The following is a 23,557-nucleotide window of genomic DNA, read 5'->3' as shown; positions in this document are numbered from 1 at the left end:
GTAACGAAGGTTAGAAGAAAATCATTCTCTCTCCAAAGTTTCTATTTCGATTTTATACAGTCTCTCCAAAGTCCAAACCTAACCCTATTTTTCCCGTCCGAACGAATAAAAGTTGATTCGGGACGTAAAAATCGCGAATAATTCGGGATCTTCATATAACACGCGTACCTGGGTCGGTCTTTCAATGGGTCGCCCGTATGATTCGTTCCCGATTGATACGGCATAATTCGCGAATTATTCGCGAATTATTCGCCGAATTGCTAACTAGGGACTCGACTTAGTCCTCACCCAGTCACCCATCCAAATATACTTGAGTAAATGTGAATATATATGTATATATTTAGTTAGTTTGAAAAATGTGCACAAGTTATATATATTCTATTTGATTTCAATCGTCACTCTCATTCTATATCTTGTCAACTTGTGTTTTCACTTCATTCATCGGCATTAAAGCTACCCTCTAGACTCTTATTCTATACAGTTCTCCTCTGTCTCTCAACTTGTATCATCTCTTTCGATGGCATTAAAAGAAGTCAACGAGCCCTCTGCTTCCTTAACAAGGTACATATATAATTACTTCTCTATCTCTTCTTGATCGATCTTTGATTCTGAATTTGTATCCATGTATGTTCTTATAAATATTTGGAGATGTCACATGGCTAATAATCTAGTGGATGTTGTAGGTGGTGGTCGGAAAACACCGTAGCGGTGGTGACCGGAGGGAATAGAGGGATCGGATTCTCTCTAGTTCAGAAACTCGCCGAGCTTGGATTAACTGTAATCCTAACTTGTAGAGATGATTCTAAAGGTCAAGAAGCAATCGAATCACTCAAATCTCAAGGGCTAAATAATGTTCGATTCTTCCGATTAGATGTTATGGACACTGCTTGCATCAATGAGCTGGTTTCATGGTTGAAGGAAGCATTTGGAGGTCTTGATATTCTTGTAAGTAAAATCAAATCTCCGTTTATTAACCCTACCACCACTGCATCCATCATATTTTTTTAAGGTGGTCGCTCTCGGTGTGTTTGTTTCGTATATCTACGCGGTTTTGTTTCAATGTTCGAAGTCTTTCATGAAAATTGACTTCCCAAAAACTGTTGAACGACAATTATCCAAGGCCACATGATATGTCAGTTGATATCATTATCCGATTTCATGTTATAAAGTGCTTTCAGACTAATCAAAACTCAAATAATTGTCAAAAGAATCATGGATCATGGGGTTGGTTGAGTTGGCCATGTTTGATGGAGAACACATGCAACACTCAATCATGTCAAGTGGTCCAATATATATATATGACATTATTGGTTGAATTTGGCTTTTCTGTTGCTTCATTTCTACTTTTCTTATCAATATATATTTATTTCTAGCTTTGCCTTTGTAGATAGGAAAAAAAGAAGGAAAAACCATTTGGTTATCTTTCATTTCAGAATTGAATTAACTGATAGAAACAAAATCTAGAGTCTACAAACATTATCTTTATATTTATTGTGCGCAGAAGATGTGACTCCACTTGCATATATCTATAAAACTTTTTCTCAAAAATTTGTCAAGTGTTTTGATTGAAAATTTTGGACATTTATTATTGGATTCAGGATTATCTCCAAAGAGCTAATTTTGTGCATACTTTTCTTCGTGTATACGTTTTAGGTGAATAATGCTGCTGTGTCGTTCAACGAGATCAACGAGAACTCTGTGCAACACGCCGAAACCACCATTAAGACCAACTACTATGGACCAAAGTTGTTAACCGAAGCTCTGCTACCACTGTTTCGGCGTTCGGAATCCGTAAGCAGGATTTTGAATGTTAGCTCGCGTCTTGGCTTATTGAACGTAAGTGGAAAAACTAACCTAGTACAACTTTAGACTACTTCAATCATTCATTTCAATGTTGAGTAATAAAGCCATTTCATACAACAAAAGCAGAATGTTCATATTTTGGGACACTTTGGTTGGTCCCCTCTACCTGGCACATTTTTTGTGCGGGTCCCACATCTTTATTCTTATGTCATTTTTCTTTGAGGTGCCTCTTATCAAGCCCTCTTAGAACACCCGACTAATTTCCTGGTTAATACCGGTATCATTGTAGCATAGTGGTAAAGTCACTGTGTGATCGATGACCTCAGTTCAAGCCAACACCAAATTCTTTACTGATAAAAAAAAATAAAAATCCTTGGTTAAGACTGAGAGCTTCCCCATCCATGATAAATTCATGGGTCGCATGTCGTTGAGTTTTTATCTGATGTAAAACCAGTCGCAAATCATATTGTTTACTTTCTTAAATGCAGAAGGTGAGTAATCCTGTCATAAGGGAGTTATTAGAAGATGAAGACAGATTATGCGAACAACGTATAGATTTTGTTGTAAATCGATTTCTTGAAGATGTTACTGCTGGTACTTGGGAAGGAGAAGGATGGCCAAAAGTATGGACAGATTATGCAGTGTCTAAAGTAGGATTGAACGCGTACTCTCGAGTTTTAGCTAAACGTTATGATGGGTTGGGATTAAGTGTCAATTGTTTATGCCCCGGGTTTACTCAGACAGACATGACCGCTGGAAAAGGAAACCACTCGGCGGATTCAGCTGCGGAAATGGCTGCACAAATTGTTTTACTACCACCTGAGAAACTTCCTACTGGCAAGTTTTATATAAAAAACAAACCGTTCTTGTACTCGAAGATATAAAAGATTAAGTGGTTATTATTAAAGTTAGTAATTAAGGTATCTTAATAAGTGTGTTATTGATCGATTGCAATGGTACTTAAAGAAATTGGAAGGATAAACGTAGTTAGAAATTCATCTAGATTTTTTGGTCAATTTCAGGTGAAAAGACAGTTTTTCTACACCAGGTTGGCTCTGACCCACTAACCGCACATTAAAAGTGTTTTTTTCGGTCTAATTCAGTTGCCTCAGTGAGTAGTCAACTGATACAATTGACTTTATTTTTAATATTCAGTCAAACGAGCCGGCACAACCCTCTAGAGTCTCTAGTCTCTAGACATCTTAATTTTGTAGTCAGCAGAGCAGAACATCAGCATCAAGGGATTATTAAGGTGCCGGGGACATAACTCCAACATGTAATATCTTGAACTCGTGATGCCTGATTATGGTGATGATATGTTGACAAGTTCCCGCATCACTGAAGACTAAGCTTCTTTCTCTTTCCCTAAGAATCAGACTAAGTATAGTATCCGCATGTTTCATTTTCAAATTTTGATTGCTTTACCAGCCTTTAGTGCGTTCTTTCTTCATACCGTTGACCCGAATAAGTTTATGTAAACAGTAGTCAGTAGATGCAATCTTTCTGGTCACAATGGTGATGATTTGGTTGACAAACTCCCGCAGAGACCGAGCTTCTTTCAAAGGACTCCCTGTTAATTTGTTCCCTAATTATCACGTAAGTCTATATCTTCTCCCTTCTGCACGTTTGGGTTTGAACTTTTGACTGCTTTAGCAGCCTTTGGTCCGTTCTTTCTTAACGCCGTTGACTAGAAAAAGTCTACGTATACGGTCGTTAGACCCCACTTTTTGAATATTGACTCTGACGACTAGTTGAAAAATATTTTATTTTTCTTGTTTAGGATGCAAAAGGTCAAGCAAGGAAAGAAGAAACTTATTACTCCTCCTTCAAAACCTCCTCGCGTAGGCGACAACTCTTGACTGCAACACATCGAGAGGCATTCGATGATTCGGGAACATCCAAGATCCGTGAACAGAATGATTCTCAGGGTCTACCTAAATCAAGTGATTTTGATGAAACTCCAGACGAAGACCAATCAATTACATCTGGTAGAAGAGGTAATGATGATGATGATGTTCAAGGAACTCCGGGTGGTGGAGGAGATAATGATGATGATGATAATCAAGACATCCCACCTGCTAGAGGAGGTAATGATGATGGGAATAATGATAGACAAGGTGAAATCGTTGAAGAGGATAAAGAAGATGAAAAAGAAGAAGGTAATGGTCAAGAAACATGGGTTTGGGTTGAAAAACAACCTAAGGCTGCAACAACAACCGTAAAAAAGAAGGTTGTCAATAAACATATTGATTCCCACGTGCCTCCCTCTCACTTGAAGAATCAATAGAAAGATAGTGAGTCCCTCCTAGGATTACCCGAAGATGGTGGCATGTTCTTTTAGATACAAAGAATCATGGGTGTATGAAGTTTATTGTACTATCATAAGTAATCTCAGTCTCCCTTTTTTTTATTTAAGTGTATCTATCTTAAATTTTCTTCAAGTGTTTGTATGTTTTCTTGTAAATTTGTGTTCTGGTTTATGTTATTTAAGATCATACGAATGCCATCCGTCTTTTGAGGCATCAAGCTTCAAATACTATGATGAAGAAATGGCCACTTGACAAGGAATGTGACGTCGTAAAAGAGATTATCAAGAACTCTGGGTTGTGGCCTGCGGTGAAGAATTCAGTTGTTGAGTTTCACAAATTAAGTTACCATATATGCATTCTGTGAGAGGTTTTACGGGGAGACGGATACAATTTTATTCCCATTCGGTAAGCTGGAAATAACTCCCGATGACTGCCATCAAATTCTAGGCCTCTAGGTTGATGGAAAAGCCACCAAATATGGCTACGATGAGGAAATTTCTTGGAAGGATCTCTTCAAATTGACCAAGCTCTTGTTCGGTTTGGATGATAAGCAGTCGGAGTCTATCTTTGTGATGAAGGATGGTTATAGAAGAAAGAAGTTAAGTCTGAAGCAGTTGAGAGACGCATACTCTGGGACCCAGAAAATCTATGATAAGGAAGGAAGTTTGGACTTGGTGCGAATCAATGCTACCGCGTCATCTTATTTGTTATACGTCCTAGCCAACTGTATCTTCCCCGACAGCTCCGAAAACTTGGTCGATGCTAAGTATCTTCAACTATTGCATCCCCTTGATGAAATGCATAGGTATTCATGGGGTACTGCGGTGGTTGGCTTCTTGAATGCAGAGTTGACAAAGGCTTCAAGGGCTCTAGTCAAACAAGTTAACGGGAATCTAAGTCTCTTCCAGGTAATTCAATTGTCTATATCATTTGTATTCGCAAAATGCTTGTAAGATGAGATTGTTACTATAATTTGTATTTGCATAGATCTGGATATACAAGCATTCTCGTCCTTGGTGAAACCCAATCCCAGTATCAAATTCAATGTTGATCTTCCGAAGATCAATCCAAGAGGACGCAGGAACACTTTTATTGGTTGTCAGGAGAAGGATATGTCAGGGAAGCTTATCAACATGCGAGTTGCCTTGGAAAAAATGACTGCGGATGAGGTAATCTACATTCCGTATCGAGACGATAAAAAACATAGAATAATCATAAGGAGAAATGATATTGCATTTTACTATGGTCCCTTGTTTTATCCCTAAGGATTTTCAATGTACGATCCATACCGGGTAATACGCCAAATTGGTTACGTTTAACAAAAACCCCATCCTGTGATGAACCATTCTAAAAAATGGTAAGGGAGGAGTGAAACACGTCCCCAAAACTATCGACGTGTTGCATTCCTCCCTTACCACTTACGATGACAACTAATATTTAGACATTACTCGTAAGTGGTAAGGGAGGAGCGCAACACGTTAATGCACGTCAATAGTCGGTAATGCACCAATATTTATACATTACTTGGAAATATGTGGTGCGTGCAATATGCATCACCGTTCTCCTTTACACCAATGCACCCTACCCAGAACAAGCATCGATCGGGAAGGAATCATGCTTGCAAAGAATATCTGGAAACGCAAAGCAACATTCCTTTCCCTGGTGAGCTTTGAAGCTTCGCGGCCCTGTGACTGCGTCAGAGTGGCGCATCAGGGAATCTCGACCCGCGTGGTGCGGCATTGAGGGACGTAAAGCTGTGAACTGGTACGCGATTTCTCGGAACCGAAACGAACCCGGATGAATCGAGTCCTAAAATTGGACCCATTAGCATTATCGCTACCCAACATGTAGACGTCATGCATTGATAAGCTTTCGGGTCCTAACGGGTATTACCCGCCGGATACCCAAATATTTATCTTTTTCTCCGTTAATTTTACCTAAAATGCAAAGATTTCCTCTACCTTTTCTTAGATTTTTTTTATTTTATTTCATTTAGTTTCTTAAGTTTAATATTGATTAGAATATTTACGTCGATTTAACATTAACCTTTAGGTAAAATTTATTAGTTTCAAGCCAACATGACAAATATAAAAAGCATTTATCAAAAAAGAGAAAAAAAAAGGTTTCACCTTTTTGCCACATGCACTTTTCCTATTTGCCACTTATCTTAATTACCATCCCTACTTATCCTATTTTCCACCCACATATGTTTTTATGTATCCTAAATGACACCTCTTGACTTTAAGTAACAAATTAATATTTTTTCTTCTTCATCTTCACCACATACCACTTTCTTCTATTCATCCCCACCCACTGACCACCACCTTCACTCATCATTTCTTTGATTTTCCCTTGTAATTTATTGATGGTGTATCAAAAGACGCATCTAAACAAAGTTGGTAATTTTCAAAAAATATCAAAACCTGAAATAGGTAAAACTAAACCTAATTGTAATTTTAGTATGTATATAGATATTCATGTTTATATTCTATTTTGTTTTCACAATGTGATGAAGAAAAATCAGATAAACTAGTCGGGTATATGTATCAGCCGATGATGAGTAAACAAAAAATAAATAAAAATAATCAGTGGTCCAGTTTTGGCCGACTGGTGGAGTTGTAGTAGTCCTAAGCTGGACTCTGGTTGCAGTACACTATGAGATTTGATTATGTGTTGCTATACTGTGTTGTTTCTTTTGTTGCAAATTTTGAGTTGCCTTATTAACTCTTTTTTCTTATTCACTCTTTTGTCTTATTCACTCTTTTGTTTTATTCACTCTTATGTCTTTTGGGTTCATTTCGAATTAAAGACGAGAGTAACAAGATGTTGAATGATGATCTTCACAGTTGAAAAATTAAATCGTTAATTTGAGGAATCAAATGATAAAAGCTAAAGAGATAATAAATTTAAACATAATTAGAATCTAATCTATGGTTAATACTTTTTGATGATCTTTTAAGCGTATTTCCGGAAGGCGATTTTTTTCAATCTGATTTTTTTTTTCAATTTTTTTTCTGAAAACATGGAGAGTACAGATCCAGGAGGGGGGTCTAGAGGGGGCCTAGACCCTTTGGTTGAACAACATGAAGTAATGGATGTGGAGAATGAAAACAAAAATCATCTGAAATCTGGGCAACGATGTGGAGAGGGTTTTTCTTCAATTTCTTTCAAGCAAAAACTCATGTTCTTTGCAGACCAAGGGATTCTCAATGAGGAAATTTTCTTGAATGATGTCACATACATTATGGCAGAGTGTGAGATTGATTCAATTGTAGGGAGTGATGATTCAAATCCTAACATTCCTTCTATTAGTATCGATTTGGATACTAGGAAGAAAATATGTCAAAAATGGAAGTGGTGTATTATTGGGAAAGTTCAAGGGAAGAATTTGGGGTTCAAATTTATGCAGGAGAAGGTTAACCAAATGGGCGCGGATCTTCTGTCCCAAAAATTTCCAGTCTCTTTGTTCCAACTAATGAACGTTCGACATGTGTCTTAGTTGAAACTAAGCAAAATAACCGGTATTTTGATTGTTACACAAAATAAGGAAACCATATCTATTATCAAAATAAAAGGAAATATATATAGTTATTTTCATTGAATATATTATTTCACTTTTAATTCATTTCTCACGGATTTGGCTTTATTGCTCTAAATTACTAAATATGTATTTTCTTTTATTTTGATAATAGATATCCTTATTTTGTGTAGCAACCAAAATACGGATTATTTTGGTTAGTTTCAACTAAGACACATGTCGAAATTTTATTAGTTGGAACAGAGAGACAGGAAAATTTCGGGATAGAAGATCCACGCCTCACCTCTTAATATTTTGGATTTAGGTAAGGATTTCTTCTTATTCAAATTAAAACTAGTCATAAAAACTAAAGCTGACCAAATTTGTGGTGCAAAAACCCCATTCAAATGTTGGGATCCATTAAAACTCCATCGTAAATAAAATTGATACAAAAACCCCAAATTTTTAAAAATTGATACAAAAATTGATGAAACCAAAATAAAATTTAATAAAATCAATATTGAAATTTGGGGTTTTTGTGTTACTTTTATTTTCATGGATTTTTTGTGGATGGATGGTGACACCTTCAGAGTCATAAGTCGCCGACCGTATTCAAATTTGGAAATTTGGAGGATTACAAGAAAGTGGTGTTTGGAAGTCCTTGGTTCATTTTAGGACATTTTCTCAATCTCCAAAGATGGAGTCCAAATTTTAGGCCTTCAACTACTAAGATGGAGAAGACTGTTGTATGGGCAAGGCTACCGGAGCTCCCGCTTGAATACTTTGATAGAGATATCTTGTTTCATATTGGAAACAAGATTGGACAGACAACAACTGAACAAGTTGCTAGAGGAAGGTATGATCGAATTTGTGTCGAAATTGATACTTCAAAAGCGTTAGTGCCGTGCATACGGATTGGTGGGTGTCTACAGAAAGTAGAATATGAAGGTCTTAATCAAATGGGTGTCAAACATGGGAAAATCACCCACAAGCAAAGAAGTTGCGATCTTGAACAGAATGGAAAGAATATTGTGGAAGTTGATCTTTCAAGAACAGCAGGTGTTAGGGGAAATGTCAACGAGGAAAATGAGGGATTTGGGCCATGGTTGCTGGTTGAGGATAGGAAGAAAAAGAAGGCTAACCAGAATGATGGAAATAATGGCTCTGGGGATGGTCAGGGCAAGCGTGGTGAGGATAATCAAATGACCAGTAAGGAATGGACATTGGTGTCTAGAAGGACTCAGAAAAATGGACAAAGCAGTAGTCGACAGGGTGGTTCAATGACTAAAGGGTCATTTGCTGAGACTTCAAACAGTTTCGCGTCCCTTCATAATGCTGATGATGATGACATTAATGAGAAAATTGTTAACTGTAGGAAGGAGAATGGAGAGATTGGCGCTCAAGAGGTAATTATGAGAGGAATGAAAAGCTCCACTAAGCATATTCATGCTAGCAATAATGATCAGTTACAAAAAAATAATCGAAAAGATAGTAAATCTATTCATGTTATGGGATCCGTTTCTCATGCAACGGGAGTTACAGGAAAAGGAATCATCCAAAATAATGAGGGAAGTAATGATAGGAATGAAACATTGGTTTTCAAGACTAAAGCAAATATAAATAGAGACACTAACAGAAAGTCTGGCAAGAAACTTGCTACAACTGAAGCAAGTAATGGAGCATCAAACCGAACTCCTCAACATCTTTTTCACAAGAGTCGCAGGTGCAATTAGTGGAGGAGTGGATGGTAGAGGACATGCTGGTGAACCAAGCTCAACAAGAATTGACAGCAATGGAGGCAGACTTAATGGAGGTGATATCCGAACAAATATCGATGAGGGATAAACTTCAACAACTGGTGGAGGACATAGAAGTACTGCATCGACGGTTGGATTCCATGTTACCAACTCTGGTGCACATACCAAACCAAGTGAATTAGGATGGAATAGTGGAGCAGGTGAACAAAATCTTGAGACTCATAAAGCTTTCCAATTCCAATCGGAATCATCTAGCACCAGAGGAGTTTCTAAGAGAAGAGAGGGAAGAGCCAAGATGCGACTCTAAGAGGATTGTGAACGATCAAAGAATGTTCAGGACAGTGTTCAACCCATTGATGATGATGGACCAGCAATCAACGGAGGAATGAAGGGACTTTCAGAGACCCATGAAGCCACATGAGCTTAATCCTGGTTTGTGTCTTCCTTCGTTTTTTAATATGAAGATTTTATCTTGAAATTGCAGAGGGCTTGCTAGACCCTCCTTTATTAGAGTTATGAAGAAGCTTATCAAGAGACACAATCCCACCATTGTTGTATTGCTTGAAACTAGGGTACTTGAAAAGCATGTTTCTGAAATAGTAAGCAAGTTAGGTTTCACGGATTCTATTATTGTTGATCCCCATGGTTTCTCTCGGGGGTTTATGTATGTTATGGAATGCAAGTGAAGTTGAGATCCAAGTTACTAACAATTCGAGATGGGAAGTGCATGTTGTGGTTACTGCAAAGTTCTAGAAACCTTGGATTCTCTTGTCTGTGTATGGCAGTCCGAACAAAACTACCAGAAAAAGGATGTGGAGTGAGCTCAGTGCCATTGCCGACATTCCCGATGCTGACTGGATGGTGGTGGGAGACCTCAATACTTTTTGTGGAAGTCATGAGAATCAAGGAGGTAGAATTACTACTACAACCGAGATCCAAGATGTACTGAGTTTCTGTGGTCTCATTGATCTAGGATCCAATGGTCCTAAATTCACTTGGAACAACAAGAGGGCTGGAGCAGCAAATATCAAAGAAAGGTTAGATAGAGCTCTTGTCAACTCAAATTGGCAGACTCGCTTCAACAAAGCTCAAGTATTTCATTTACCTTATTATAATTCTGACCACAGGGTCATTCTTGTTGATCTTGACCCTAAGTTTAGATTTAAGCAAAGACCTTTCAGATTTGAGGCCATTTGGGCTGAGGATTCTAGGTATGAAGATGTGGTTAAGAATACTTGGACTTATAATGTTACTAGTTTTAGTAGTACTCAGTTCTTAGACAATATCTCTAGGATTCAGAGCGAGACTAAAAAATGGAATAAAAATGTTTTTGGTAACATCCATCTTCAGATTGATAAAGCTCATAATAGTCTTGTTAAAGCCCAAAATGATTTTGATAGCTGGCCATCTGAAAGAGCTAAACAGACTATGACAGAGTGCCTTATTGAGTATCTTAGGTTGGTTAAACTTGAGGAAACTTTCTGGAGGCAAAAATCTAGAATATCCTGGCTTAGAGAAGGAGATATGAACACGAGGTTCTTCCATACCTCTACAATGACTAGGAGAAAAAGGAACTCCATAGTCATGCTCAAAGATGACAGGGTAGAATGTATTAATAGCGATAAAATGATTGAAAATCATACTGTCAACCATTTTAATAGTTTGTTTAATTCTTCTGCCTCTTATATTTGTGATAGTGAGTTGTCTAATCTCTTTCATCCTATCATATCTCTAGATCTTTGCAAGGATGTCAGTGTGAATGAAACTGTTAGTGCAGTAAAGCAGCTAGGAGCTCTCAAAGATCCTGGCCCGGATGGTCTCCAAGGTATTTTCTATACCAAATACTGGAATCATGTTGGTCCTAGTGTTATTGATCTTATTAGGAGTTTCTTTCATAGTGGAGTCATAGATGATAGGCTCAATAAAACTTTTATTGCCTTAATTCCTAAGACTAATAACCCCACTACTATTAAAGAGTATAAACCTATAAGTCTGTGCAACTTTAGCATGAAAATAATCACTAAGATCATAACTAAGAGGCTTAGACCTTTACTGAATAAGATTTTTTCTTATAACCAACATGCCTTCATTCCGGCTCGCTCCCTCTTTGATTCTGCTATTTTGTGTAATGAGATTATTCATTCTTTTAAAACTAAAAAAGGTAAAGAAGGTTGGATGACTCTTAAGCTTGATCTGGATAAAGCTTATGACATGATTAGTTGGGATTTTATTGGTAAACTTCTTAAGTGCAATGGTTTTGACCAAAAGTTTATCAATTGGGTAATGAAATGTATTTCTACAGTTTCATTTCAGGTTCTCATAAATGATGCTCCTAGTACTACTTTTAGACCTTCTAATGGACTGAGACAAGGGGACCCCTTGTCCCCTTACCTGTTTATCATGTGCCTTGAGTCCCTTACAAGAATGTTTAACGCTGGAATTGCTAACAAGTCTTTGTCTGGTTTTACAGTGGCCAGAGGAGCTCCTATGGTGACTCACTCTTTGTTTGCTGATGATAGTATTATTTTCTTGAAGGCTAATTATAAAAATGCTCTCAATTTGAAGTACTTGATTGAATTTTTTTTGTCTTTGGACTGGACAGAAAATTAACAAGAGTAAGTCCACACTTCTTACTTATGCTAATTTGGGTAGGAGCTTCACGAGAGGAATGGCTAATGCTTTAGGAGTTCAAGTTGCTGTTAACCCAGGTAAGTATCTCGGTATTGCATTACAGTTGGGTAGGGTAGTGAGAAAACTTACTTCGATATTGTTGAGAAGGTGTGTAACAAACTTCAGGATTGGAAGTTTAGGAGTCTGAACATGGCCGGTAGATGTACAATGCTTAGGTATGCTGTGGACCCAATCACTAGTCATGTTATGTCTGTGGTTAAACTCCCAAAAGGTTTAATACAAAAGCTTGACATATATAGAAGAATTTTTTTCTAGAGTGGTAGTAAGGATGGTAGGGGTATGCATAATGTTAGATGGTCTAAGGTTTGTATGCCCATTGAGTTAGGGGGTGTCAATATTAGAGACCTTGAAGTTAATAATCTTGCTATTCTTGCTAAAATGGCCTGGAGAATATATTCTAACCCGGAGTCTGTTCTCTTTAATCTATTGAAAACCAAATACTTTAAGACTGGTGATTTCTGGAATGCTGATCTTACTAAAGGATCTTCCGTTAGCTGGAGAAGCATTATAAAGGGTAGGAATGCTGTTAGGGAATTCCTCAGATGGAATGTAGGGGATGGTACTAGTATAGATTTCTAGAAGGACCCTTGGGTTGACGACTTGCCTCTTGCTCATAAATTGCAGTTAGATGAAACCAGTCTACCTAAAGAACCTGTCAGCAACTTTATAAATTTTAGTGATCATAGTTGGGATATTAATAGACTTCAGAATAACATCCCTGAAAACATTGTTAAGGAGGTGATTGCTCTTCCTGTTTGCAATCTGTCTAATAATGCTGGTACTCTGATCTGGTCTGCTAGTAAATATGGTAATGTAACTGTTAAAGATGCTTATATTTTCTTGAACAAGAAAGTTAATGAAGATGTCATCGCCAATAAGGACTGGAGGTTTCTGTGGAAACTTAAGTTCCCTTATAAATACAAATTCTTTTTATGGCAGTTATGTCAAAACAGAGTGAATGAATAAAAACTAGTGATTGGCTATAAAAAAGGACTAGTGATTGTCAAAACTAGTGTGAATGAATCTTTATACAAAAAAGGACTGTGTGACCATCCTGGCTATAATATTTGTAACAGTGACTTTGAGACCGTTTTTCACCTTTTCTTTGGTTGTACTAAGGTGAGGCCAATATGGGATAAGATCAGAAGTTGGACTGGTGTGAATTTTGAGTTTGAATATCTTTCTCCTAGTTTTGTTAGGAAGCTGTGTTGCTATGATATTAGTATTGGTATGCTAGGGCGTGATGACGATATACGAGAGGAATAGAGAAAAACTCGTGATTGGCGTAGAGGGGAAGATCTGTTTAAATGGATTGATGTTTGCCCGTTCATTTTGTGGAGTATTTGGATACATAGAAATAAGAAGGTGTTTGAAAATGTAAGATTCAATGCTAACTGGGTTCTGGAAACTGCTCTTAGGATGGCAAATGAGTACTTTCAGGCTAACTCAGCTTCTTCCACAAATGAAAGGGCTATGGAGGAAATTCAGATTGCTTGGCAGGTTCCGAATACAGGATTTTACAAGATTAATACTGATGGGTCTACTAATGATTATGGAAATGCAGGAATTGGTTGAGTTATCCGAGATGGAGATGGAGATTTTGTTGCTTGGTTTTGCAAACACATTCACAAGAACAACAATAATGTCTCAGAGGTCTGGGCAATCAGAGACGGACTTCGACTGGCTAATCAATTGGGTCTTAACCTTGTGGAGGTGGAGACTGATTCGTGCTATGCAATCCAATTGTGCAAGGGCGAAGTGAAACCTAACTAAGACACTTACAGACTTGTCCAAGACATCGACATGCTCAAGAACAAATTTGTGCAAGTGAAGTTCAATCAGAGATACCGAGAAGTTAATCATGTTGCTGATAGATTAGCTAAAAGTGGTGCTGCTAGAGATTTTGAAGGTTGGTCTGGAAACATGCCTAGTTTTATTAGATTTGAATTTAATAACGATGTAATGGGTGTTACTTCACCAAGACTTATCTTTTGTGGCTCTTCTTAGTCCTTTTTAAGAAGGCCATCTTATCAAAAAAAAAAAAGAATCAGTAGCGAAAATACAAATAAGAATGGTGATACACTACACCAAATTTGGTTATTAGCAACGGTAACTGGTAATTGAAAAGTGGGGTTGCAATAGTTCATCCCTGTTACAAAAGGCGGTGTTGCAATTTTTCGCAACGTCTATACTGCCGTTGTAAATGTTTGGTCGTAACTGTTTACTAATGTTGCGACGTATAAATTTTGTAACTGTTTGACAGTTGCGAAATTAGATGTTCCCAACAGTTGAAAACAGTTGCGAAACGGCTTTGCGAAATATTTGTAACAGTTTTTTGCGTTAGGAAATATTGCAACACCAAAAGGAAAATAGTGGTTTTGACCGGTCAGAATCTGGTTTTGACCTGGTCAAAACCACCAGTTCCGCTGTGACAAAATCAAGTTTCCCTTGTTTATTTGGAAATCAAAAATCAAGTTCCCTGCATTTTGTGACTAGTATCAAAAAAATGACAAGTACATAAACATTTCCTAAGTTTTTAGAACATACAAATTCTGCAATTGTAATGTTAAGTGTAATAACAGTAGTAGATACAAATCTTAAAGGCACAAGACCTGGAGACAAACTCAACATCATTCATTACCTGCATGCTCAAACAAGTATAGCTTCTTAACTGTCACTTATTGCTCATATCTGTGGAGTCAGCTTCGACCTCAATAACCTCTTCTTCCTGAGTTCCCTGTTCTTCATGTTATTCTCCGTTCTCTTCTACCTCCCGAGACAAGAAAGTGAAACAAATCAACATCCAATTCCCACCACGGAAGATAAGAATAAGAAAAGGGAGCATTTTACATAGAGAACAAGGATACCATGTACGCCAAATCACCATTTTACAAACAAGTCGAACGTATCAGCTTGTCCAGATATATTACAAAATTATACCATATTTCACTTGCTGGATTATGAACAAAAATGATTACAAAGAACTATAAATAGTAACATTAACAGATTATAGTATTAGACACAGATTATAATAGTAGAAGACAAAGAACTATATTTGCAACGACGGAAACCAGCTACCTCGGTGAACATTCGTTCTGCATAAGGCATTCCAAAAGGTTGAAGTTTAGGTTGTCACCATGGGTTGTGAGGCTGAAGTTTATGATATACTCGAATACAACATCAATGTTGTACTTTATTGAGCAGAATATAAGAAAAAAAATATATACATACAAAAGGACATAATACATACATATCAGTAAACAATATAAGAAACTACAAACTAGAATTTTACTTAACCAGCATATACCATAAGGACACCAAAAAACATACGCCAAAGTTACACTCATTACCAGATTTTTGGGACGTACTCAGTTTAGCCTTCTTGTCAGCAGGAGATTTGGATGCAGAAGTCTCAACAAAAATTTGACCGATCGTGAATTTAGTACCAGAAATATGCTGGTGTTGATTCTACAAAAAATTTAAAAACTTGTTATCTCAACACCAACTCAAGATGATAAAAATGAATGCAACAATCAAATAAGGGCAGTTCACATCCACAAAAAATATATGCCAATATTTTCGCCACAAAAGTCAACGGTTTTAAGAGGATCGAGATACATTCAATAGACCAAAATGAACTTTTGTAACATTAGATGCTCAAATACACTAACAAACAAAATGAATTCTAGGGGGATTCAGTTTTCATAGCTGTACTGTTTACTTTAAAACTTATTTGGGATCAAATTCCTCGATTTAATCTATATTGTTATCAAAACTCCAGCTTTGCGGAAAACAAAGACAAACCATCATTGTCAAGCCTTGTTTAGTTTGGAACTTCTGAACTACATATAACATATTGCTTGTATAAGTATTCTTGGTATAAGAAATGGCTGCCCTTACCATACCCTTTTATGTACTGATGAATGCATTCAAAGTTTGTGTTAGTGTACCAAAATTGTTATGTCCGGTTGATACTGGATATTTTTGTTTTGTTCAATATTTAAATGTTACACAATAATTTGCCTCAACACATTTTCTGGTGAAACACATTAGTAACACTAAAGTGTAGGATACAAACTTGCAAAACTAGATTCGAGCTTTAGAAGAAAAAAAAAGGCAAAAAAAAAAAAAACATGAATAGATGAAGCATTTTCTTAAATCCAGCACCACTTACCTGAGAAAATTGAGATATAAGTCTTCCCCACTTACCAATATAGTTGGATGATTCCTATAAAAGTATTTAGACTGCAGCATCCTCCAAAATGATATCCAAAACATAGAAACTGCAAAAGGGGTAGAAATCGTGACTCAACCGTATGCCAACACTCAAAACTATTCCTGAATTAAAAAAAATCAATTTCAATGTCCAGCTATTTACATTTTACTTACCAATATAGTTGGATGATTCCAACAAAAGGATTTAGACTGCAGCATCCTCCAAAATGATATCCAAAACATAGAAACTGCAAAAGTGGTAGAAATCATGCACTCAACCGTATGCCAACACTCAAAACTATTCCGAAATTAAAAAAATCAAGGTTGTTTACATTTTAATCACCCACCAATTAGTCGAGTCTGAGTCATAATCATTTGTTGATGCAACAAATTGAGTAATTAATGGGGAGAAAATAGATGAGCTAAGTTAAGAGTTCCAAAACAACAACACCTCCCAAATCCTGATGTGCACACACAGATGATACAGAAATAAAAGAAGCCTTCAATGTATAAAACTCAATGTTAGACACGGTATCGAAGTTACACCTGAGATTTTCGAGAGTGATTGCACACATGTGACAGGCCTGTCACCAGGTCTCTAAAGCTGCTGGACATTAGTGATGGTTTTTAGGACACATTCGAGCAGAAGGACTTACCTGTAGCAATTAACAGTATACTCAAGTAAGAATAATAACGTTATAATGTAGTTTCAGTCTTTGAGGACATCACAAACCTTAATGATCAGCATCTCTATAGTAAGACAGGATCAAAGGTGAACTTAAAACAATGCCCAAATACGGATGTGAATGTACACATAATATCGGAAATCACCTACTTAATCCCCATGTGCATACTTCTCCATTCCTCTACTGGTCAATCCTGTTTAATGTTGACTCATTCCATGTTTTCGTCGCCTAAATGAACCAACATTGAAAGAATGGATCAAAATGATATTTATAGATAAGGGCCTATTATATATTACTGTAATAGTTGCACAAGATGGACATGGTAAAAAAAAAATGGGACTTGAAACTGATGGACCTTTGAAACAGATGTAGGAGAATGTACCTTCACTATCATCATACATACAAATTACTTGCACCAGCAGGGATGTTATCCCTACCTTTCATCTCTCCAGGTTTGGCTTCACCAGTCAAATGCTAAATTGTAACTTTTGATCTCCCTTGCGAAAGTTTGCCATCAACTGGAACAGACTGCAACTGAAGCTAATGTTATAATTACCAACTAACAAAATAAGTACTGCAGGTATACTTGGGTTGAGTTTGATGTAAACAGGCAAAGAAAGAAAAATTGCAGATACACTTGGCTAGGGATTGATGCAGAAAGACAAACAACTGCCATGTAATTATCTTTTGGACTAGAGCATATTGAGAGAAGAAGATATCAAGGCTAAGATGGACCTATATGATTTAAGAGTTAGTAAACTATTCCATGCTAGAATCTGACATACTACAATGTGCTAAGACGAGCTTATCCAATTCTGTAAGTAAGGGACTATCATATGAACATTGAGCAACAACAGAATAAAATATAAGTTAAGAAGAGTTATTGTACAGAAGATCAAATGCATATTAACAGAACTCGTCAGCCCTGACCAAGACGTATGAACCAACTTCAAAGTCAGGCAGAGCGACTTGTTTGTACGCCAAATCGTAAAGATGAGGTAGTTTGTCACCCTTCATCTTCACAATGAGAGCAAAATCTGGATGCCCATCCTTTAGCTCTTTAACGTCAACCATTGAGCACCAAACAATTAGAAAACACAAATTATTAAAAAATTATTTATGTTCTTGGGTGTCAGCTACTTGTATATAGTACCCAAATCATATTCAAGGTTTACCCAGATTGAAATCAAGTCAAATGGTATTCCACACTACAAAATGACTACCAGAATGTGCGACCCCGCTACTTACTTATTCCAAATTCCAGCATCAATCATCACAATATGACCTCATATTCTTACAAAAAATAGACACCATTCTACATCTTTCCAAATCATATATATTACCAGATCAAAAAATTCATCTACACAAACATAATCAAGCTATCCATGTATGCATCATAAAACTTTACATAACAAATAACAAAAAGAAAGGAGTTTTATTAACTTACCTGGTTGGCAACAACCTTAGCCATTATACTGAATTCCTTCTTCATGACAGTTTTGTGCACCAAACTTGAAGGGTTCTTTTGCTTGTTAGTCTTAGTAGTAGAAAGAACATCACCTTAATATTTTCCAGCTTGACTGAAACAGTCTTTGCATTTGCTAACCCTACAAGACCCCAAATCACCAACAACAAAAAATCAAAAACAAAATCCCTAAAAAACCTCAAACCCAAATCATCATTAACAAAATCCCTAAAAAATCTAACCTGACAAAATCAAAACAAACCCAAATCAGAACTAAAAAATAGAATACCAGTTGTGTTGATTTAGCTTACCAGAGTGTTTGAAGGAGTTGATGTTGTATAGATTGTTAGGTTCTTTACTGAACTGAACAATTTGATTTCTTTTTTCAAACTCTATGATGAGGAAAGAAGCATTGTTCCTCTTCACGATCTCTCAAATCAGAAATCCTAGAAATTTAGGGATTTCACACAAGATCAGATTCAATTAAATCCATAATAAAAAATTAAACATAGGAATGAAATAATGTGAGATACTTTATTATACTTGCAAGGAAATTAGAAGTTTATGGTTTTTCTTCTTCTTTGTGCTGCTGGTCTTGAGAGATTTCGGAGATTAGAGAGAGAGTGAACCCTAAAATAACTTTTATATGTAAACCTCAATACCCTGAGGAGAAAAATAAATAGGTTGCCTTGATTTAGGATTGAGATCTCAGAAATCTTCGAATTTCAGACATGATGGAAGAGAATCGAGAGACTGAGAACGGGAGAGAAAGATAGAAGAGAATGGATAGAATAGAGTTCGATGATAATATTAGGCTAACCCGAGTCAGTTTCACATCTGAATGGGCTGAAATCAAGTCAGCTTAAATGTGTGTGCAGCCACACTCACGAGTAGCACGCGTACAACCTGATTTAGTTGCGAATTGTAACAGGTTCCAGCAGTTGCGAGTTTTGTAACAGTTGAAAACTGTTGCGAATCTGAGTTGCTAAACCCCATATTTGGTGTAGTGATAGTTGTAGGTGGTAAATAGGAAAAATTGAAATCGGAAAGTAGCATTACTTTAGAAATTCTGATGAAGGTGGAACCAAAAGAAAAAATAAGTTTAAGGAAGTATATGTATGAACTTCTTTCATCATCGAAAGGAAATAAAGGATTATGGTTTTGGTTTCCATTGAAGTTCTTAAGTATGGACCAATCCTAACCTATATAGGGAATCAAGGTAGAACTAATACTAGCTTATGTTGGAAGTCGAGTTAGAACCGATCCTAACTTGATTTAGGTATCATGATAGAATCTGTCCCAATAGGAAAAAACTGATTTCTATAAGTTCAAGATGTTGACATAGTGAGTAATTTGAACATGTAAAGAAATCTTATTTATTAATTGTTCAAAGATATTCCTTGATACTCAAGGTGAGATTTCGGGTATATAGTTGCATATTGATTGGAATTCGTAAAACCAAATATAAGTGCTTTTGTTGCACATCTTTTGAATATCTACGGTTATAGAAATTCCTTGGTGCCCAAACTACCTTGGTATGTAAATAGTGAAGTTTGTTCTTCTTACAAAGTTATCCTAAGCCAGAAAAACTTCATCTTTGATGTTTCTGGTGTAGCCGACAAATAGTATTCTTGTAATACTATCTTGGAGAGGAGAGTAACTAATTAGGTGAAATCTCTTACGTCCGCTAGTTTAAAGACTTCTTTGGGATCAAGAAGCGTCTACTAGTAGTGTTGGTGGGAAACTAGAATACATTGTTATTTTAGGTTTCAGTTATTGATTTGATTGACTAACGGTAGTTATCTCTTGATTTTCACCTAGTTTGATTATTCTTGAGAACCTTATCTTCTGACATAAGGCCACTCAAACCAGATCAAAAGTATAACATTGACTTGTGATCATCCATTGTTAAAAGACTCCGTTCTGTGCGTGATAGATCATAAGTCAGGATTTGTTATTATGTAGGTACAAAAGACTATTAAAGATTGAAGACAAAAAGATTTTTCTTATTGGTTTTGTATCTTCGTGATTTGCTTCGTGCAAAATCTTTATCGATTGAGATCCAACTAAATTTGGTTTATCTTTTGATAGAATGATTATTGACTAGTCATATTTAGGTCGACAAGCTATCATTTGGTGGTACTCTTCAGTACCCGAGTCTGGTAGTTTTGTTTGACTTGATCTGGTTAACTTGTTTAATCCAGATATTGGAAGATTCTAAAACTCGATAAAGAAGTATAATTTATTTTAAACATAAAATCATTTGTCACACTCAACATACATATCTCTGATTGACTCATTGAGATAGAAGAGTGGTTACCAAACAGATTAGTCATTCACTGTTTGGAAGACGATCCAAAGGATTGAGTGCTTAAAGTCTTCAGAAAGACTGAAGCAACTTAAGATAGTGGAATCCTTCTTAAGATTCATGTGCGTTGGCTAGATTGGTTGTAGGGGTAGGGATATTGAGGAAACTAGGTCAGTATGGGTAGTTTACTTGGTATCAACTATATGAAGGTTGTAGCGTCTTTATATAGCGGCTTAATTTTGAGAGTATTTAAAACTGGACTAGGTCCCCGGGTTTTTTCTGCATTTGCGGTTTCCTAGTTAACAAAATCTTGTCGTGTGATTTACTTTTACTTTTCGCAATTATAATTATTGGTTTAGTTATAATTAAAAGTAAATACACTGTATGTTAATCCAACAACACTTGATATTGATAATATAATATCGGTCTTATACCGTAAGTATTATCAAGTGTATCGACTTTGTCCATAAACGTTCACACAAGGTATCAGACTTATAGGTTTCTATCAAAAAGATTGTGGTGTACTCCCCTCCTCATTTCACCATTGGTTTTCACAAATTAAATTACTTACCATCATGTTGACGTGTTGAATAATGAATAGATTATTATGAAAATATTTAATGATAACAACATGAAGGACCCAACTATCATTCCACAGATATTTTTTTCGTCAGTCTTACATTCCATATACTATGTTCATTTATCAACTATTTTATATCAAGCAAAAGTGAAGCATGTCTATGATAAATAATCCAGTTTTTATGCTTATCTTTTACTTTGTTAAGATGATCTTAGCTCATTTAATAACCGCAAATTGAATCTTCCACAACAATTTCATCAAGATTGCTTTATTAACATCCCCAAGTCTTTTGTTCGAAACAAGAGTAACAACTTTCTATCTTCAACATTGCCGGTATTCATAAGAAACTTCAATTGATCTTCTCAAATTCATATGTTATATTCTTTTTGCATTTATAAATAGACACGTTATTATAGATAGGAATGCTGCCAAGAACAAATTTGATAAGGATAATTTTAGCTCGAAAGTTAAGCAACTTAACAATCAATGTGACTAGTCTTTTTTGCAACAACTCAATCAAAGACCGCAAGTTAACAGTTTTAACTTTCTTATTGATCAAGATTGTTCCGAAGTATTTTTCAGGGAATGAAACTGACTCCATTTCCATTGTCTCAGCAATCAGATTCCTCATGTCAGTAGAAGTAGCATCAACAAAGTAGTTGCTTTTTGTTGCACTCACGGTTTGACAAGAAAAAGCTTGATAATCCAACACCAAAGTCTTCAAATTTCCTAAAAATTTTTGTCCACTATTTCAAAAGATAAATATATCATCGCCAAAAATAAGAACCATTTTTTCGGGACCATGGGTTTTTCGAGGGGACCATATTTTGATTAGGCCACCTTTCCTATAATTATAAGGGGTGTCCTCAAAGGTGTAGATGACTAGTTGACCCTTGTACCTAATTAAAATTATAACTAACATACAACTTCTTCTTCTTCTATTCTATAATTTTTTTTCTTCTCTTCTTCATCAATTTATGATCGTCTAAACCTGATCATATACAAATCTAATCAAAATCATCGTCGATTCATTGAATTTTCATCATCGATTAATTAATCTTTTATAAACAAACCTGTCCATAAGTATTTTCCCACAAACCCATAACTTATAATTCATTTTTGATTGAAATTTTGAGCCGTAATCATCAAAATATGTTGAATTTGGAGGCTACAGTAGTAAGTTCGGTTAGGATAATTTTGAAAAAAACCCTAGTTTTATAACCGAAATTTTAAAAATGAAGAACACGAAGAACACTTCGGTTAAGAATTTTTTTTTTGCCTAACCGAACACCTGAGTTCGGTTGAGTCGCAAAAATAATTTCAAAACTGAACTCTTCTCTATATAGCCAAACGTTGAGTTCGGTTTAATCGCAAACAAAAAAAGAAAAAAATCCTAACCGAACTTTACTATGAAAACCTATATAATGAGTTCGGTTAACTAGCAAAAATAATTTCAAAACCGAACTCTTCTCTAGATAGCCAAATGTTGAGTTCGGTTTAATCGAATTTTTTTTTGCGTAAACTCAAGCATAGTAGTTCGGTTACATTTAGCTATCCGAACAAACAAAAACTCCATTAAAGCTCTGGTTCGGTTGCCTGTGATTTTGGATTCATTAACCGAACTGCATTTGGAGAAAGTTCGGTTACATGTTCTTCATATAATATAACCGAACTTTGTTGACCTGGTTGACATTTTTTTGTTACAATTTTGATTTTGAAGATATTTTAGGCCATTTATAGCAACATTCACTAAGTTACAAGCATACTTCGGTAATCAGATGATGTTTTTTCTCCATATTCACCCATCTCAAAATAATTTTTTTCTCCATCTTCTTTTTCTATCACTTTAGTCACTCAATAATTCTACTTCTTAAAAAAAATCAATCTATTAAATTAACCTTAATCAATGATTAATCACACTAATTAATCATTATACAAAAATAATCAGGAGGGTAATTTTGGTATTAATATAAATATTTAGATAAGGGGTGACCTAGAATTACTTCTAATATCTTACCCAAAATAAAACAATGGTCCCCTCAAAAAAAAGCTGGTCCCCAAAAAACCGTTCAAAAATAAACTGTAAAAATGAAAGACTAAAACTGCATTTGTTATTTTGCACTGTGCTTACACTGATGATTAACCAGTAAGAGAGGAATAAATTCATCTTCTTCTGTCAACCTAAGCCCACTTCGTAAACCCATTCATCTAGGTCCAATCTTTGTA

General features: G+C 36.0%; 3 protein-coding genes and 1 long non-coding RNA gene across 4 annotated transcripts; 3 read left to right on the top strand and 1 right to left on the bottom strand.

Annotated features, from left to right (window-relative positions):
- Positions 1-396: 396 nt before the first annotated feature.
- LOC113284641 (salutaridine reductase-like) lies at positions 397-2,797 on the top strand. The gene is made up of 4 exons (XM_026534155.1): positions 397-561; positions 684-945; positions 1,654-1,836; positions 2,292-2,797. Exons 1-4 carry the CDS (start codon positions 518-520, stop codon positions 2,685-2,687), a joined length of 885 nt encoding a protein of 294 aa, XP_026389940.1. The 5' UTR covers positions 397-517; the 3' UTR covers positions 2,688-2,797.
- A 218-nt stretch (positions 2,798-3,015) lies between these two features.
- LOC113284642 (acidic leucine-rich nuclear phosphoprotein 32 family member B-like) lies at positions 3,016-4,107 on the top strand. Its single transcript, XM_026534156.1, has 3 exons — positions 3,016-3,184; positions 3,286-3,399; positions 3,584-4,107. Exons 2-3 carry the CDS (start codon positions 3,316-3,318, stop codon positions 4,088-4,090), a joined length of 591 nt encoding a protein of 196 aa, XP_026389941.1. The 5' UTR covers positions 3,016-3,184; positions 3,286-3,315; the 3' UTR covers positions 4,091-4,107.
- A 3,027-nt stretch (positions 4,108-7,134) lies between these two features.
- On the top strand, positions 7,135-13,652 carry LOC113280813. The gene is made up of 8 exons (XM_026529390.1): positions 7,135-7,527; positions 8,220-9,352; positions 9,871-10,050; positions 10,172-11,876; positions 11,989-12,094; positions 12,403-12,602; positions 12,702-12,964; positions 13,433-13,652. Exons 1-8 carry the CDS (start codon positions 7,135-7,137, stop codon positions 13,650-13,652), a joined length of 4,200 nt encoding a protein of 1,399 aa, XP_026385175.1.
- Positions 13,653-14,637: 985 nt separating this feature from the next.
- Positions 14,638-17,624, bottom strand: LOC113278616. Its single transcript, XR_003325582.1, has 7 exons — positions 17,361-17,624; positions 17,124-17,206; positions 16,839-16,948; positions 16,467-16,540; positions 16,252-16,360; positions 15,428-15,545; positions 14,638-14,843 (listed from the first exon to the last, which is right to left on the bottom strand). It is a non-coding gene; the product is annotated as an uncharacterized LOC113278616 (long non-coding RNA).
- Between the last annotated feature and the right edge of the window lie 5,933 nt (positions 17,625-23,557).

Source organism: Papaver somniferum, chromosome 5, assembly GCF_003573695.1.
Source record: "Papaver somniferum cultivar HN1 chromosome 5, ASM357369v1, whole genome shotgun sequence".
Taxonomy (NCBI): Eukaryota; Viridiplantae; Streptophyta; class Magnoliopsida; order Ranunculales; family Papaveraceae; genus Papaver; species Papaver somniferum.
The sequence above is the reverse complement of the archived record's forward strand: the minus strand, read 5'-3'. Positions and strand labels throughout refer to the sequence as shown.

Coding starts and splice junctions, on each gene's coding strand:
- LOC113284641 (XM_026534155.1), top strand. CDS start 518: ATGGCATTAAAAGAAGTCAACGAGCCCTCTGCTTCCTTAACAAG. Junction 946..1,653: donor TTGGAGGTCTTGATATTCTT/GTAAGTAAAATC, acceptor TATACGTTTTAG/GTGAATAATGCTGCTGTGTC. Junction 1,837..2,291: donor CGCGTCTTGGCTTATTGAAC/GTAAGTGGAAAA, acceptor TCTTAAATGCAG/AAGGTGAGTAATCCTGTCAT.
- LOC113284642 (XM_026534156.1), top strand. CDS start 3,316: ATGGTGATGATTTGGTTGACAAACTCCCGCAGAGACCGAGCTTCTTTC. Junction 3,400..3,583: donor ATTTGTTCCCTAATTATCAC/GTAAGTCTATAT, acceptor TTTCTTGTTTAG/GATGCAAAAGGTCAAGCAAG.
- LOC113280813 (XM_026529390.1), top strand. CDS start 7,135: ATGGAGAGTACAGATCCAGGAGGGGGGTCTAGAGGGGGCCTAGACCCT. Junction 9,353..9,870: donor CTTTTTCACAAGAGTCGCAG/GTGCAATTAGTG, acceptor TTGAAATTGCAG/AGGGCTTGCTAGACCCTCCT. Junction 12,095..12,402: donor TCAAGTTGCTGTTAACCCAG/GTAAGTATCTCG, acceptor CCATTGAGTTAG/GGGGTGTCAATATTAGAGAC.